Below are 13996 nucleotides of genomic sequence, written 5' to 3'. Positions count from 1 at the left end.
AATAAGAGCCTAGTCACTTGGCTGACAATCAAGTTTCTCAAGGTGACAGTTTCCAAGAAGTCAGTAGGCAGCAAGGCTGATCTGTTCCACAGGTGGTGGAGGACTTGCTGTGGGTGGCTCTCACCAGAGCAGAATAGAGGGGCCAGTCAGTCAGTGCTTTCCAGCCATGACTGCAAATGCGGTCAGAGTGTTCAGACATTCAGGTAGCGATGCCTACAAGGCAGTTGAACAGTTCTGGAGGTAACACAGAAGAAACTTTCTTGTTTCTTCTGGGTAGGTTCTTATCAAACCCATTTTTCTCTAATTTAGCCATAGTTTTTAGTAATCAATGTTTATCTCCACCACAGCCACCATAGCCCAAGCCACTGGGGTCTCATCTGAACCATTAAACTGACAACCTTAGTGGTCTCCCGTTTGTACCATCTCACCATGTGGAAAAAGCTCATTCCTCTGCCTGGGAGTGTCAGGGAAAAGCAGGACTTTGCCAGGTGGACAAGGGTGGCCGAACATTCCAGGAAGGGACATAGGAAAACACAGAAGTGTGAGAGAATGCGGCACACTGAGAGCCTAGCAGGTGGTTGGTTGCCTTAGGGCTACCGCGTGGGAGAGGTCTGCAGGCACAGTGGAGTGACACATTTGTGGGTCCACCATAGAGCTGATCCCAGGCAAGAGCCTTCTTCCAAGTATCAGCTCAAGTGTTAGTGGATTTTAATGATAATCTATTACTACTTCATTGAGGATATATATAAAAATATCTATGCTTTTTAACAAAAAAAATTTTTTTAAAGCCTGACAAGTGAACCCCTATGATTCTGAGGGCAGCATTCCCTCTAGTTGAAAGGTAGGCCTGTCTTACATTAAAGGGTCTGCTAAATTACTGTCTGTCCCCATATTTGATATGAAATTTGTTGTTTATTGCTTGAAATTCAGAAGAACATTCTAACAAAACCCTTTTGTTGATTTGATAAAATGCAGTGACTAAGGCACAAAATATATGGCCATGGATTAGGAAATGCCCGTTACACTGTGAAGAGTCTTAACTGAATTGAAAGCACAGAAAGGGATTTTCTCTTTTCCATCTAGGTCAGTGTCCTTTTAATCTGTTTGAATCTAGGGCCACTTAGAAAATCTGAAGAAAGCTATGGTCCCTCACCTCATAAGAACTCTAGGCACATGCCTCCTAATTTTGCTCAGAATTTCAGAGAATGCAAAGCCATGTAACACGTACCCCTGCTCTAGGTTACGGCTGAAAACCCAGCCATGGCCATCTGGTAAGGCACTCATCCAGGACTTCCATCTAACCCTCGACCCAGGTCATCAGCCCTATGAGCACCTTGTTTGCTGATTGGTCACATGATGGCCCCAAGTCTTCTGACCGTACTTGCTCAGATACAACACCTAACAGATTCTATGGTGCAGTGCGCAGTAAGGCAGGAGGGGAACATCTGCCTGGAGGTTCTGCATACCACCATCTTTCTCCTGCTGCTGTTTTTGGATAGTTTTTTCATTTATGAGACTTCCTACCAAAGTCCTTCAAAGCACTGAGACTGAGGGCGCTTCTCCTCTCTAGAAGTCTCCTACAGCCAAATAAGCATGGAATTACCTCCCAGCCTGCTCCATGATTGGCTGTTTCATATTCTGTGAGTGTAAAAAGAAACAGAACCTCTTTAGAGGCCCTTTTAAAATTGGCTTTAACACATTTGTATAGAAACAATCCCAAGTTTGGGGAGGATCAGAGAGAGGGAGACGTTTGGAGTGATGATGGAGTCAAAAAAAGGACTTGTGTACCCAGGGTGGAAGACTAAAAATGGAAATTCAATTTCCTCTCAGAAGGGGGCTATTCATTGTGTCACTGGGACAATGGAAATAGAAGCCAGAAGTCACAGTTTATTTTGAGAATGTTGTAAAACATTTGTCACGTTAGGCGATTGTGTTACCCAGCATCAGGGATGTCCTAGAGCTGCACTTGTGCTCTGACCTCTCCCGCTACCATCATATACCCCCCAGCTCCTAGGGAACACAGTCCTTCCTGGCTGTTGCCATATATATATGTTCTTAGTCCAAACTGATCCTCTCTCATCCTCAAAATAATCAGCATGAACAGAATGAAGCAGATGGCACAAGCTTTCTTTGGCTTACTGGCAGATCTGTATCACTCACTCAGTATTTTTAGAATCAAGAGGATTGAAAATTATGTCCTGAGATGTTTTGGGGGAAGACTTACTATCTTTCCAGGGTGACAGGTGTTGAAATATTACTGTATTTAAGACTCAGATGCAATCTGAATGTCAAATCACAGAACAGACTGATTTTCATCAGGACCATGCCTTTATCAGTTGTCTGTTAGGATTGTTGGTAGTTTGCCAAATAATAGAAAGTTAATCACAAGTCTGTTTTAAGGATGTGGCCAGAAAGCGCATCAGGTTTCAACCAAAGATTGGTATCAGCAGCAGCCAGCTAGTACTGGTCAAGTACTTGGTGATGGGAGACGTTGTATTATCCACGTGGTTTATTTTTACAAAATAGCTGAGCTTTGATCCTCAGCCACAGTGAATTTATAGTCGGTTGGGAAAGACTATTTTTATATAAGTTTGTAATTATATCATGAAAACTGCAAATACTTGTATTTGAAGGTCCACATTTACACATTACACAGGGTGAATGAAATGTTACAACTATTTGTGAATTTGAATTCATCACTAAAAAGACTCCATGGAGACATTAAAGAGTGTTCACCATCATATAGTTAATTCAGTTTGATATGAAGGACTAACTTTGCACTTACTGTCGGTCTAGGTTTACTCAATACACAGTCCCAGAACTCATAAAGTCTTGGGAAAAGACATTCATGAAATAATTAAGTCCAAAAATGTTTAAGTGCCTTGACTTTTGTTGTTCTTTGAAAGTTTGATGGGGAACAAAGAGTTAGAGGAAATGTGTATCATTTTTTAAATTTAAATTTAAATAACATTTGGCCATGTCTAAAACTCCCTGATTATATACCTACCACCTTTGAAGGCCCAAGGGAAATGTAGGCAATGATGCCTTTGACTATTACTTCTGAGTCTAGTAAAGTGGCTGGGAAGTAGATCTGGGAAAAGGCAACGCTAAGGGCAGGCACTTTTTTAAATTGAATAAATCTCTTTTTCCTTTACATTCTTGGTGTGTTAGGAAACAGTCAGTCAAAGCTGCTGTCTGCTGAGAAATAAAGAATGCAGGCTAAGTTTTACACCCTCATATGTCTGCTGTCCACGTGTGAGCAAGTGTATTTTCCAGACTGCTGGGTCCTCCCAGTGTGACTAATGGGTGCCAATCCCTGCACAGGGAGAGAATGTTGTCCTCTTTCATTATACCCCCAGCTGAGTGGCTCGAGCCCCATGCCAGTGTGCAGCTGATCATCTCCACTTTGGGTCCCGGGCTCCCTGAAGAGCGTGTATTTGCGCAGTGTGTTTGTAGAAGCCAGTGTGCTCTCAGATCCCTCTGGTTCCAGCTGGTTGTCCCCACAGCCCATTTACATGTGTCAGGTGGATATCGCAAATGAGGAAACTGAACCTCAGGACATAGCTAACAGATGGGTAGGCTAAGATTTGTACTGGGGGAATCTTCCCACTGTCTTCACAGAACAAGTGATTGCATCTACATAAATTCCTCTCACGCTTCAGGGAAACACCTGAGGATGAATCAGCACATTTGTGTCTGAAGGAAAGCATAGCTTGGCCTTCTTCTATTTGGACAGTGAAACTTAGAGTCAGCCTGTGCTACCTAGTACAGCAGCCACTAGAATAGCCCCCTACATGGCTATTCAAAGTTAAATTAAAATCTCAGTTTCTTAGCATCACATTTTGAGTGTTCAATAGACATCATATATGATATTTCCATCATCACAGAAAGCTGTATTGCATAGATAAGTCATCTGTTCTAAAGCAAGAATTGGAAAGAATGAATTGGGAAGAAAAATTGAAAACAGTGTATATGCAGAAGACTTAGTGTAAGTGAGAAAAATATAAAATCCTTACCACCAAATCAGCTCCTTCTCTGAGTGACTAGTGCTCTTTTGAGTTCAGCTTTAAAGAGAGCAATGAAAAGATGAATTCCAAACTTCATATTGTATGTATATTTTAATCTTTTTTGATAAACCTGGAAAGAACACAGAAGCAATTTCAAGTGAATGAGTATATGTAATGATGATAAATTCTTTGCCTTACATAGCTGGGCCAGTATTACAGTCAGATTTAGGCTGGATGAGAAGTAGGACACATCATGAGATCTGGCAGCAAAAACTCGGCCACACGGGATAGAATTCCTGGAAGGAACTACTTTGTCTCTGGCCAGGGTTGTTGAGGATGCCTCGGAGTAGGGCTGCACACATGGCCTGGAGTAATGTGCAGGAACAAGTAGCTAGGGGAGCAGGGCTCAGACAGAGCCAGAACATGGGTTCAGTTCAAGTAACACTTGGTCACAGAGGACCAAGCATGTGCACACTGCAATCAGAAAGGCCTGGTGCCAAGATGCTGGCTGGAAATGCCTGTGTCCTTAGCTTTGGATCAGCGCTGAAGCTTCAGGTCAAAGTGCACGTCAGCGCTGAAGGTTCCAAGCAGGTGGGGCGGGACAGTGAGGGGTATCTGCCTGGTGCCAGCTCTGTGAACTCTGACCTGGCACTAAAAACATCTGAGCTAGCTGACAAGGAGTCTGCTGCAGTTTTTACCCATTAGAAAAGGAATGTATGTTTGTGTCGATGTGCTATATGCTGGTATTTTTAAAGATGCCTGAATTATTAGGAGGAAATTTCATCCAGCCGGACTCCAGCTTTCTGATCTGAAAGTAAATGAAAAGTAAAAGTGAACCATCAACAATAAAGAGCAACTCTAGAGACTTGGCACTCAATGAATGACTGCAGGAAACACACACCTTGAAGACCTGTTGTGATGGGTCAGTTCACCATGAATGCCCTGCTTATTTGTCAAAGTTCAGAAAAGGCTGGCCTATGTACGAAAGCTACTCCAGTGTGTTTAAAGTAGTATGTGGCAAAAATAATACTTTTTTCAGTATTAGCTCTCAAAAGGTTAGCACCCATGCCACTGAGAGTTACTCTGTAGAATAGCATAGGATTCGAGGCAGCCAGGGTTTTACTGTGTTGTTCCTGATGCTGACTCAGCCTGTTAAGGCTCCTCAAATTATGGTGCGTTGGTGCAAACAGAAGAGCCTGGTGCTTGGGATTGCTGCTGGGTTGGAGGGGTGGTGGTAATTTGCGCTTGAAACAGGTCGAGGAGGCACCGGGCCCACCTCCTAGAAGTGGCCCTCCAGGGGTGGGGCTGGGAATGAGGAAATGGCCCCATAAATGAAAGGGGAAGAGATTTTATAGAAAAGTTTACTCAAGGATGGTGCCTTCACATCTAAATGACTCCTCAGCTTTCACCTAAGCCATCAGTTTTGTTTCGATGGGGGTATTTTATCTCCCTTCCAAAGGCACCACATCAGTGAACTAAACTCACTTTGTTCACACTTTGTATCGTAGAGTCGAGTCCTTTGCACATATAACTTACAAACAAGTGAACTTACATGTGTACAAATTCATTTCCTCTCATCTCCTGGACATTGAGACAGGTGTGATAAACCTGCTGACAGTGAAGAGGCTAGCCCGTGGTTTGAATAAGCAGGGATGAGTCTGGTTTGGCACCAGTAAAGCGCTCTCTGAATTGCTGTGCTGAGCCTCACCATGACATGAAGTCATGGTCTGTAGCAGGTAATACCAAGTCTTTGGAACTAGCTGTCCTTGTCAGAAAGAAAGTGCGCTTCATCCACAATCAAATCTCTGTGTGCCTGACTCTTGCAGAACAGTCAGGTGGATGTATATGCAGAAGTACCTTGTACAGCACATGGGGACAACAGAGAAGCACATGATGGAGCCACTTAAGGGGCCACGTTGGCTCTGGGTGCTTGTAGGGGAGCACTGCTTTCAAATGGCTAATGCGAGAAAACCGTTCCTCTTTCTCCACAGACAGTCTGGTGATGCAGGACACGCCTCAGCTCTAGTGATGCCGATTACCTTGCTGCTCCTGGAATCTCATCGTTGTCTCAGACCTCCTCCTTCCAGCCTGAGACTGCATATAAAAAGGAATGTGGGAAAGCAGGAAGCAAAGCTCTAGTGGTAACGTCTGGGTAGGCCCAGGCCCGCAACGCTGCCCCTCCCCTGGTCTGGAGTTCAGCTGCCGTGGCTCTGCTGATGTGCTCAGCACCATCCTTCATTTGTGCTTAAATGGCACAGCATTTGGTCAGCGCATCTGAGAAGGAAGGTGTGAGAAGTGAAGCCCATGGCCGCCTACCCCTGCCAATTATGTGGCAAGACGTTCCTCACCCTGGAGAAGTTCACGATCCACAATTATTCCCACTCCAGGGAACGACCTTACAAGTGCTTGCAGCCAGACTGTGGCAAAGCCTTCATTTCCAGATATAAATTAATGAGGTAAGAGACCTTAGAAAAGGTACGTGCTTTTCCAGAGACCTTTATGTGGCTCTGGCCAAACTGGAAGGGGAGAGGGACGGGGAATGTGGGTGCATGTGAGCCTTTAGAACTGGATTTTCAGTGTTTGCTGTGGTTTTATATGACAGTTTTGCTGTGCGATGTCAGTTCATTCTTTCAACAGATATTTCTTGGGCTCCTACAATATTCCAGGCCTGAAAATAAAAAGACAAAGGGACCCATGGCTGGAGAGAGTCATGGAAGCACAATTAAAATGTGACCTAAGTGCTTTGGCAGAGCTTTGCAGGTGGAGGCTTCTCAGAAAGTTGGAATCTTAAGCTGTAACGTAAAGATGACTAGGAGGCAGACAGAGAGGAGCTTCTGGGAAAGCCCCGGGCCTCAGCTGTAACGCACACGTGTACAGAGGGGGTTTGGAGGAGGGATGGGGCTCAGATGTAGGCAGGAAGGAAGAACTCATAACCCTCATTCACTGTCCTAAAGGGTTTATTTACTCTAATGATCCTAAAGAGCAAAAAACTTGATCTGATTAGGATTTCGGAAAGAGGGCTCCAGTAGTAATTTGGAGGAGAGGGAGGAGACAAGCAGACTGATGTGCGGGCTGGCCGAGGCCCTGACGGGATGGAGAGGAGGGAACACCTCCAGGAGGACGTAAGCTTTTGGAGCAGGTTCTCAGCTTGGGTCTAAAAGCCACCCTAGAAAGTGGGATTCTGTTGGGTACACAGACATGGGGTGTGTGCACTTAATCATATTTTCAAAGGCATCCACGGTACACCAAAGGATAAAAGCCTCTGTTTTAGCAGATGAGTCCTTTTTTTAATAGTGCATTTAGTCTGAATTAGTTCTTGAGTGCCCCTGAGGTACTCATTTCCATGAGGGAAGTGAATATATAAGATGTAGCTACTACCTCCAAAATATTTTTATATCACAGAAAAAGATACAATATACACAAAATGGGTAAGTTGTACAGTATCTGATTGTCAGTGAATGCTCTGTGTGCTGTGTGCACAGTACTCCCAGAGCTACACAGGAATGCCCAGCAGTTACCTAGTTCAGAGAAATGTGTTATTTTCTGCTAATATTCATGAAATGAACTTTAAAGCTTCAACTTTCAGACTAGTCACATATAAATGCATAGATGAGTGAAAATTTAGCAAGAGAGAATTTCCATCTGAGTGGTATTAACGTGTGCCGCATTATTACATCTCCAAGTGTCCCTGAAGGAAGGCCCTAGAAGGAATTTTAAAAAGACATAAAATATGCTCCTGGCCTCAGAATACCACTGTTGCAGATAATGTAATATATGTGATGATTTTCTTAAAAGCCTATAAATGCTTAGGTTTTTTTTATTTTTTTAATTTTTTTACTTTGCCCATTTTTTTAAGGTATCATTGATATATAATCTTATGAAACAACATTGTGGTTACTACATTCACCCATATTATCAAGTCCCCCACCCCAGACCCCATTTGCAGTCACTGTCCATCAGCGTAATAAGATGCCACAGAGTCACTACTTGTCTTCTCTGTGCTACAGTGTCTTCCCCATGACCCCCCACACACACACCATGTGTGCCAATCATAATACCCCTCAATCCCCTTCTCCCTCCCTCCACACCCCCCTCCCCGCACCCCTCCACTTTGGTAACTGCTAGTCCTTTCTTGGAGTCTGTGTGCTTAGATATTTTTAGACTTTTTAATTCAAATGTCTTTGTACATAGGCTGATCTCTAGTTGCCAAAAGATTGAGTGCCTACTATGTGCACCAATTTTGTTGCAAAGGCTTCCTGTTTTGCAACAAGCTTCTTATATGTACACAGTAATTATCCTTACCCGAATACTGAAAGCATCGTTTGCTGCAGTTAAGCCACAGTGAGAATATTATGACTGTGGATAAAGACTGAAACACGTATAGGAGATAAATATTTGGAAAAGACAGCGGAGCTAACAGATTATTGGAATGACAGGAATTAATTGGGATTACTGTGGTAAACTGCACTGAGGAAGATGTCTTAAGCAATATTTAGGAGGTGGTAGTTCAAGCAAGGGAAATAACTTGTTCAGTTAAGAGTGTGAAGTGAGGCAGAAAAGGGAAGCAGTGCACTTTGTGCAAGAGTCCCCTGCCTTCCACAGCCACCACCATTTCTTCTCTGGCCTAAAGCAGTGACCCAGTAAAGGAACAGAAGCCTGGTAAAATGGCAGGATGCTCTAGGATTTGCTTTAAAATAAATAAATGAATGAATGAATGAATGAAGCCTGGTAAAATGGCAGGATGCTCTAGGATTTGCTTTAAAATAAATGAATGAATGAATGAATGAATGAATAAATAAATAATAAATAGAGAGAGAGAGAGAGAGAAAGAGAAAGAAAGAGAAAGAAAGAAAGAGAGAAAGAAAGAAAGAAAGAAAGAAAGAAAGAAAGAAAGAAAGAAAGAAAGAAAGAAAGAAAGAAAGAAAGAAAGAAAGAAAGAAAGAAAGAAAGAAAGAAAGAAAGAAAGAAAAGAAAAGAAAAGAAAAGAAAAGAAAAAAAAGAAAGGCCAGCTTTCCATCCCATTTCCCTCAGTTGTGACATAAACTCCATTTTACAAGCAGAGACTGAAGGAGAAAAGTGACTTGCTTCACTGGAAAAGAGAACAGGGGTCCCAGTGCAGCAAACAGGGAAAGCAGTTAGATGAAGACAGCAAAGGGAAGAAAAGATGATTTGGCAAAAGGCAGGTTGACGTCCTTGGTTGAAATCTTAATGTAAGCAGTTACCACTGAGGAATTTTAAGGTCACTGGCATGGTCCAGGTGGCATACAGAGCTGGTCTTTGGGGGTCACTGTAGGGCAGACTGAAACCTGTGGTTTTGTGGGTTGTGCAGCAAGAGGGACGAAAACAAGTTGAAGTGATTTCAGCTGTAAGATGGCGGTGTTCTAGATTGCACCTGCTGGATGAGTGAGGGATCCATTATAAGGGGGAGCATTGGAAGCCTAGCAAAGGAAGGAGCTGGAAAATTCTGAGGGCTGGAGCAGGTGGCACTGCCCCAGGTACCTGTGCCCTTCTCACAGGTGGTAGGAGGAGAGCAGGAATGGTGGTGGAAGTACCAGGTGCTGAGTTGTTAATGTGGCATTGACCGCCCTGTGGGTAATAAGTGAAATCTAACCAGAGAAAAAGTCCTCAAAGAATGTGAAGGGAGAGAGGCAAGAACAGAAGATCCAGGACAGCTCCGGGGTCCTCTTTACAAGGACTGGACCAAATAGTTCAAATTGTTCAAATGCCAAGTTTGTAAACCAGAACCCCTGGCGTCTCTTCCTGATGATGTGTCTATGGATATCTTGTATAAGAACATGGCTATTTGCCACCTAACAGCCTGAAAAAACCCTTTCTGCAACTTACGAGTGAATTTAAATACATCTGGAACTTGGAGGCCCCAGCTTCATTTCAGCTCGCAGATTCCCACTGCACCGGCGCCTGTCCTCCAGCGCCGTGCCTGCCCCACAGACCCCACCCCAAGACGTGCATCCCTTCGCATGCTGAGCACTGGCGTCCTGCAGAAAAGGGCTGGAACTTACTTTTTTTTCTATCACGTACACATAGCAATCTACCTTTTTTTTTTTTATTAAGGAGATAGGAAGAAGATTCAAAGTTTTGCTTTATGTTTAGGCAACTGACAGTTTGACTCAGATCATCTTTTTATTTTTTTAACTGGCTTTCAGTCTCCTAGTAGGGACTGACTGTCTTCTAAGCAGCTGCTACTATAGCCCCCTTACTAATTCTTCCCCTAAGAAATGGATCAGGAATTGACAATACAGGGTTAAGGTTGAGTGAAAGGTATGATGAATACACTTTTGACTTAAACATACTGTCTTTAAAGAAATTCTTTTTTATAGAACAAGTTGTTAGAAATTCTTTTGTATCCAAAGTCACAAACTCAGTTGAGTTTAAGTTGTTAGTAGGACAAGCTTTAGCCTCTGAATGCAAAACATCTGGAAGAGTTTAACTGTTCAAATGGTTATGAAACAACCTATGTTGTACCTGCAGGCTGCAAGTTGTAATTAAGGGCACTATTTTATAAGTAATATTAACATGTAGGATTTGATGTTTTAGATGATACACTGTTTTTAAAGTGAACCTTGTTCAAACTCTGAGGATGACAAACTCGGGCACCTTATGTCACTGGATTTTGAAAAACCAACAGAGCTTAGCATTTAGGAATTCTGTGGAACTATGACTGAAAGGGAATTGTGATGCTTTTCTAAAACAAATTATGCTTTACAAATATAAATATGAAATGGCTATTTTGAAATTCCAGATTTACTAGGATGACTATGGCTTGTCCCTGAAGCTCAGGGAAAGAAAAACATAACTGCTGTAGCAGCTTAGTCCCTCTAGAAGAAAGAAGTCCCTTTGAATTTTGCCAATGAAACTACAGATGGCCTTCAGGAAGTGGGCTGAAGGTGTCTGAGAGAGACCTTGAAGAAATGGAGACAGAGGCTGTACACATCTGAGATGATAGTTTCCTCCATTTAATACCTTCCTATCAGCTAAGGCTTAGAGATCTCATGGGAGGCATGAGGCTAAGACTCAGCACACAGGTGGTGGGGTTGATGGCTGGCATTATGGGTCCAACTGGACACTTTCCCTGAGGTTAAGGATAGACAAAGGCTCGAACTTTTGTCTCAAAAAGACCAAGCAGGAATTTTACTTAAGAACAGTGACCTAAAACCGGGGGTGGGGGGAGGGGGTGGAGGCAGGGTAAATGGGATTTTGTGTAGAAGGTAAATTGGGTCATTTTTGAAATTTGGTAACTTTCATAGAATATATACTACACACTTACCCCCTTCTGAAAAATTTTCATGAGGTCATATTTTTAAATACTTGCATTGTTTAGAAATCTCTTTTTAAATTAAACATTAGGAAAATATGTTGCAGGTATTAAATCACATTATGCCTTTACTAGTGCCTATTTTTATTATAAAATTTTATTTGTAGGATCTAGAAAATACTTTCATTCTTAAAATACTCTTCCATAATCTCCTATTCCCACCATATAGAGAAAATGGTTAACATTTTAACAGTGTTTCTGTACCCTTCTTTTGCCATTACAGAAACTGGGTCAATTAACGAAACTTTCCCTCTGCTCCTAGGCACATGGCTACCCATTCACCCCAGAAGTCTCATCAGTGTGCTCACTGTGAGAAGACGTTCAACCGGAAGGACCACCTGAAAAACCACCTCCAAACTCATGACCCTAACAAGATGGCCTTTGGGTGTGAGGAGTGTGGGAAGAAGTACAACACCATGCTGGGCTACAAGCGGCACCTGGCCCTCCATGCGGCCAGCAGCGGCGACCTCACTTGTGGGGTCTGTGCCCTGGAGCTAGGGAGCACGGAGGTGCTGCTGGACCACCTCAAAGCCCACGCCGAAGAAAAGCCCTCTAGTGGAATCAAGGAAAAGAAGCACCAGTGCGACCACTGCGAAAGATGCTTCTACACCCGGAAAGACGTGCGGCGCCACCTGGTGGTCCACACAGGCTGCAAGGACTTCCTGTGCCAGTTCTGTGCCCAGAGATTCGGGCGCAAAGACCACCTCACACGACACACCAAGAAGACACACTCACAGGAGCTGATGAAAGAGAGCTTGCAGGCTGGCGACCTTCTGAACACCTTGCACTCCATCTCTCCCCAGTTTCAGGTGAAGGATGCCACACTGTCTCCTTTCCCTTTAGGAGCTCCTGTGCAGAATGGGCTCTCAAGTAGCTTGCCAGCTGAGGTACACAGCCACACCCACAACCCCTCGGAGCAAACCTCCCAGCCTGTACAGCTGCTGCCAGAGCCCCTAGCCCCGCTCCAGCCCATAGCATCTCCCAGCTCTCCTGCACCCCTCCAGAATCACAAGTACAACGCCAGTTCTACCTCATACTCCCCACTTGCAAGCCTGCCCCTCAAAGCAGATACTAAAGGATTTTGCAATATCAGTTTGCTTGAGGACTTGCCCCTGCAAGAGCCTCAGTCACCTCACAAGCTCAGCCCAGGTTTTGACCTGGCTAAGGGAAGTGCTGGTAAGGTAAACCTGCCCAAACAGCTATCTGCAGATGCTGTGAACCTAACAATTCCTGCCTCTCTGGACCTTTCCCCCCTATTGGGCTTCTGGCAGCTGCCCCCTGCTGCTACCCAAAATGCCTTTGGGAATAGCACTCTCACCCTGGGGCCCGGGGAATCTCTGCCCCATAGGATAAGCTGTCTAGGTCAGCAGCAACAAGATCCCGCACTAGCCATGAGCACTATGAGCCTGGGCCAGCTCCCCCTCCCACCCATCCCCCATGTTTTCCCAGCTGGCACTGGTTCTGCCATCCTGCCTCACTTCCATCATGCATTCAGATGACTGGTTTTTTAAAGCGTACTTTTCTTATTCTGGAAGGTGTTTTAAGAAGCATTTTAAGCATCAGTTTTAATACAAGGAAAGATCTGGAAAGCAGAACTGGGAATATGGCTTATTCAGTGATGACTGGCTTGAGATAAGAGAGTTCTCGAACTGCATGTACTGTGCCAATCTGTCCTGAGTGTTCATGCTTTGTACCAAATTTCCTAAGCAAGTATTCTTTCTTTAATGGAACTGCAAATATTGTCATAACCGACATCCAAATGAGGGCTGCTATATACAGGTGTTTGTCAAATTGAGTTTAATCGTAAGCCATGGTCAGAATAATGTTAACTAAGTAACTTTATGTGGCACTGCCTAGTAAGGGAACTATAGAAAGGTTAAAGGTTTTTCCTCCAGAAAGGGGAAATTTTTAAAATAAGAAAAATAACCTTAATATTGCATATTATAACTAGGCTGTGTATTTCTTTTCAGGGAATTTTCTACCTTCAGGGTTGGATGTAGTTTAGTTATACTATTGCCATAGCCAACCTGTAGTTTTACAGAAACAATTTCTTGTGGAATAATAGACGTCTCCATTTTTAAAAAGCATTTTAAATGTAGTTTGAATATTTTCCACAAGATGCTACAATGTGAGTTATCACTTCATTTATCTTAAAGACTAAACTGGTGGTCAGTTCCATCTGACAGAAAAAAAAAATCACTGTGTAACCAGGTTAAGTGGTAAAATAATCCAGGCGTCAGTCAAAAACATTTTGCTGACATTAATATTGATTATATTTTTAACAGGAATTTAAGAAAATATTACTGGAATTTTAAATATATATATTAAACAAGAATTTTCTTTGCTCTGTCTGGCTTAAAATACTACTATGCTTAAGTATTATTTTTAATCACCAATAAATGAATGCATTTTAAATTCATCATTTAAGTCAATATTAAGTCAATATTTTATTCGAAAAGGATGACATTTTGCAATGTAACTATAATCTCTTGAATTTGGTATCTAATGAGTTTTAAAAATATAAAACCTAACCTTTTTTTAAAGCTCCTTTGTCTTTTGTGTTTAGAGGCTTTCTATATGAAGATATATCTTACAATAAACTCTACAAATCCTGCTTGTGGCTTGACTAATTTTTACATTCAACTGTACCTCATAA

General features: G+C 42.9%; 1 protein-coding gene across 2 annotated transcripts in view; it reads left to right on the top strand.

Annotated features, from left to right (window-relative positions):
• PLAGL1 (PLAG1 like zinc finger 1) overlaps positions 1–13954 on the top strand; it is a 110930-nt gene extending 96976 nt beyond the window's left edge. For both annotated transcript variants that reach the window (XM_073219696.1, XM_073219697.1), the window contains exons 5-6: positions 5999–6463; positions 11603–13954. In XM_073219696.1, the coding sequence (XP_073075797.1) occupies positions 6312–6463; positions 11603–12839 (1389 nt within the window). In that variant the 5' untranslated portion in view covers positions 5999–6311 and the 3' untranslated portion in view covers positions 12840–13954. The remainder of the gene's footprint in view (positions 1–5998; positions 6464–11602) is intronic.
• The last annotated feature ends 42 nt before the right edge of the window (positions 13955–13996 follow it).

The sequence above is a fragment of the Manis javanica genome, chromosome 13, assembly GCF_040802235.1.
Source record: "Manis javanica isolate MJ-LG chromosome 13, MJ_LKY, whole genome shotgun sequence".
In the NCBI taxonomy this organism is placed as follows: Eukaryota; Metazoa; Chordata; class Mammalia; order Pholidota; family Manidae; genus Manis; species Manis javanica.
The sequence above is the reverse complement of the archived record's forward strand: the minus strand, read 5'-3'. Positions and strand labels throughout refer to the sequence as shown.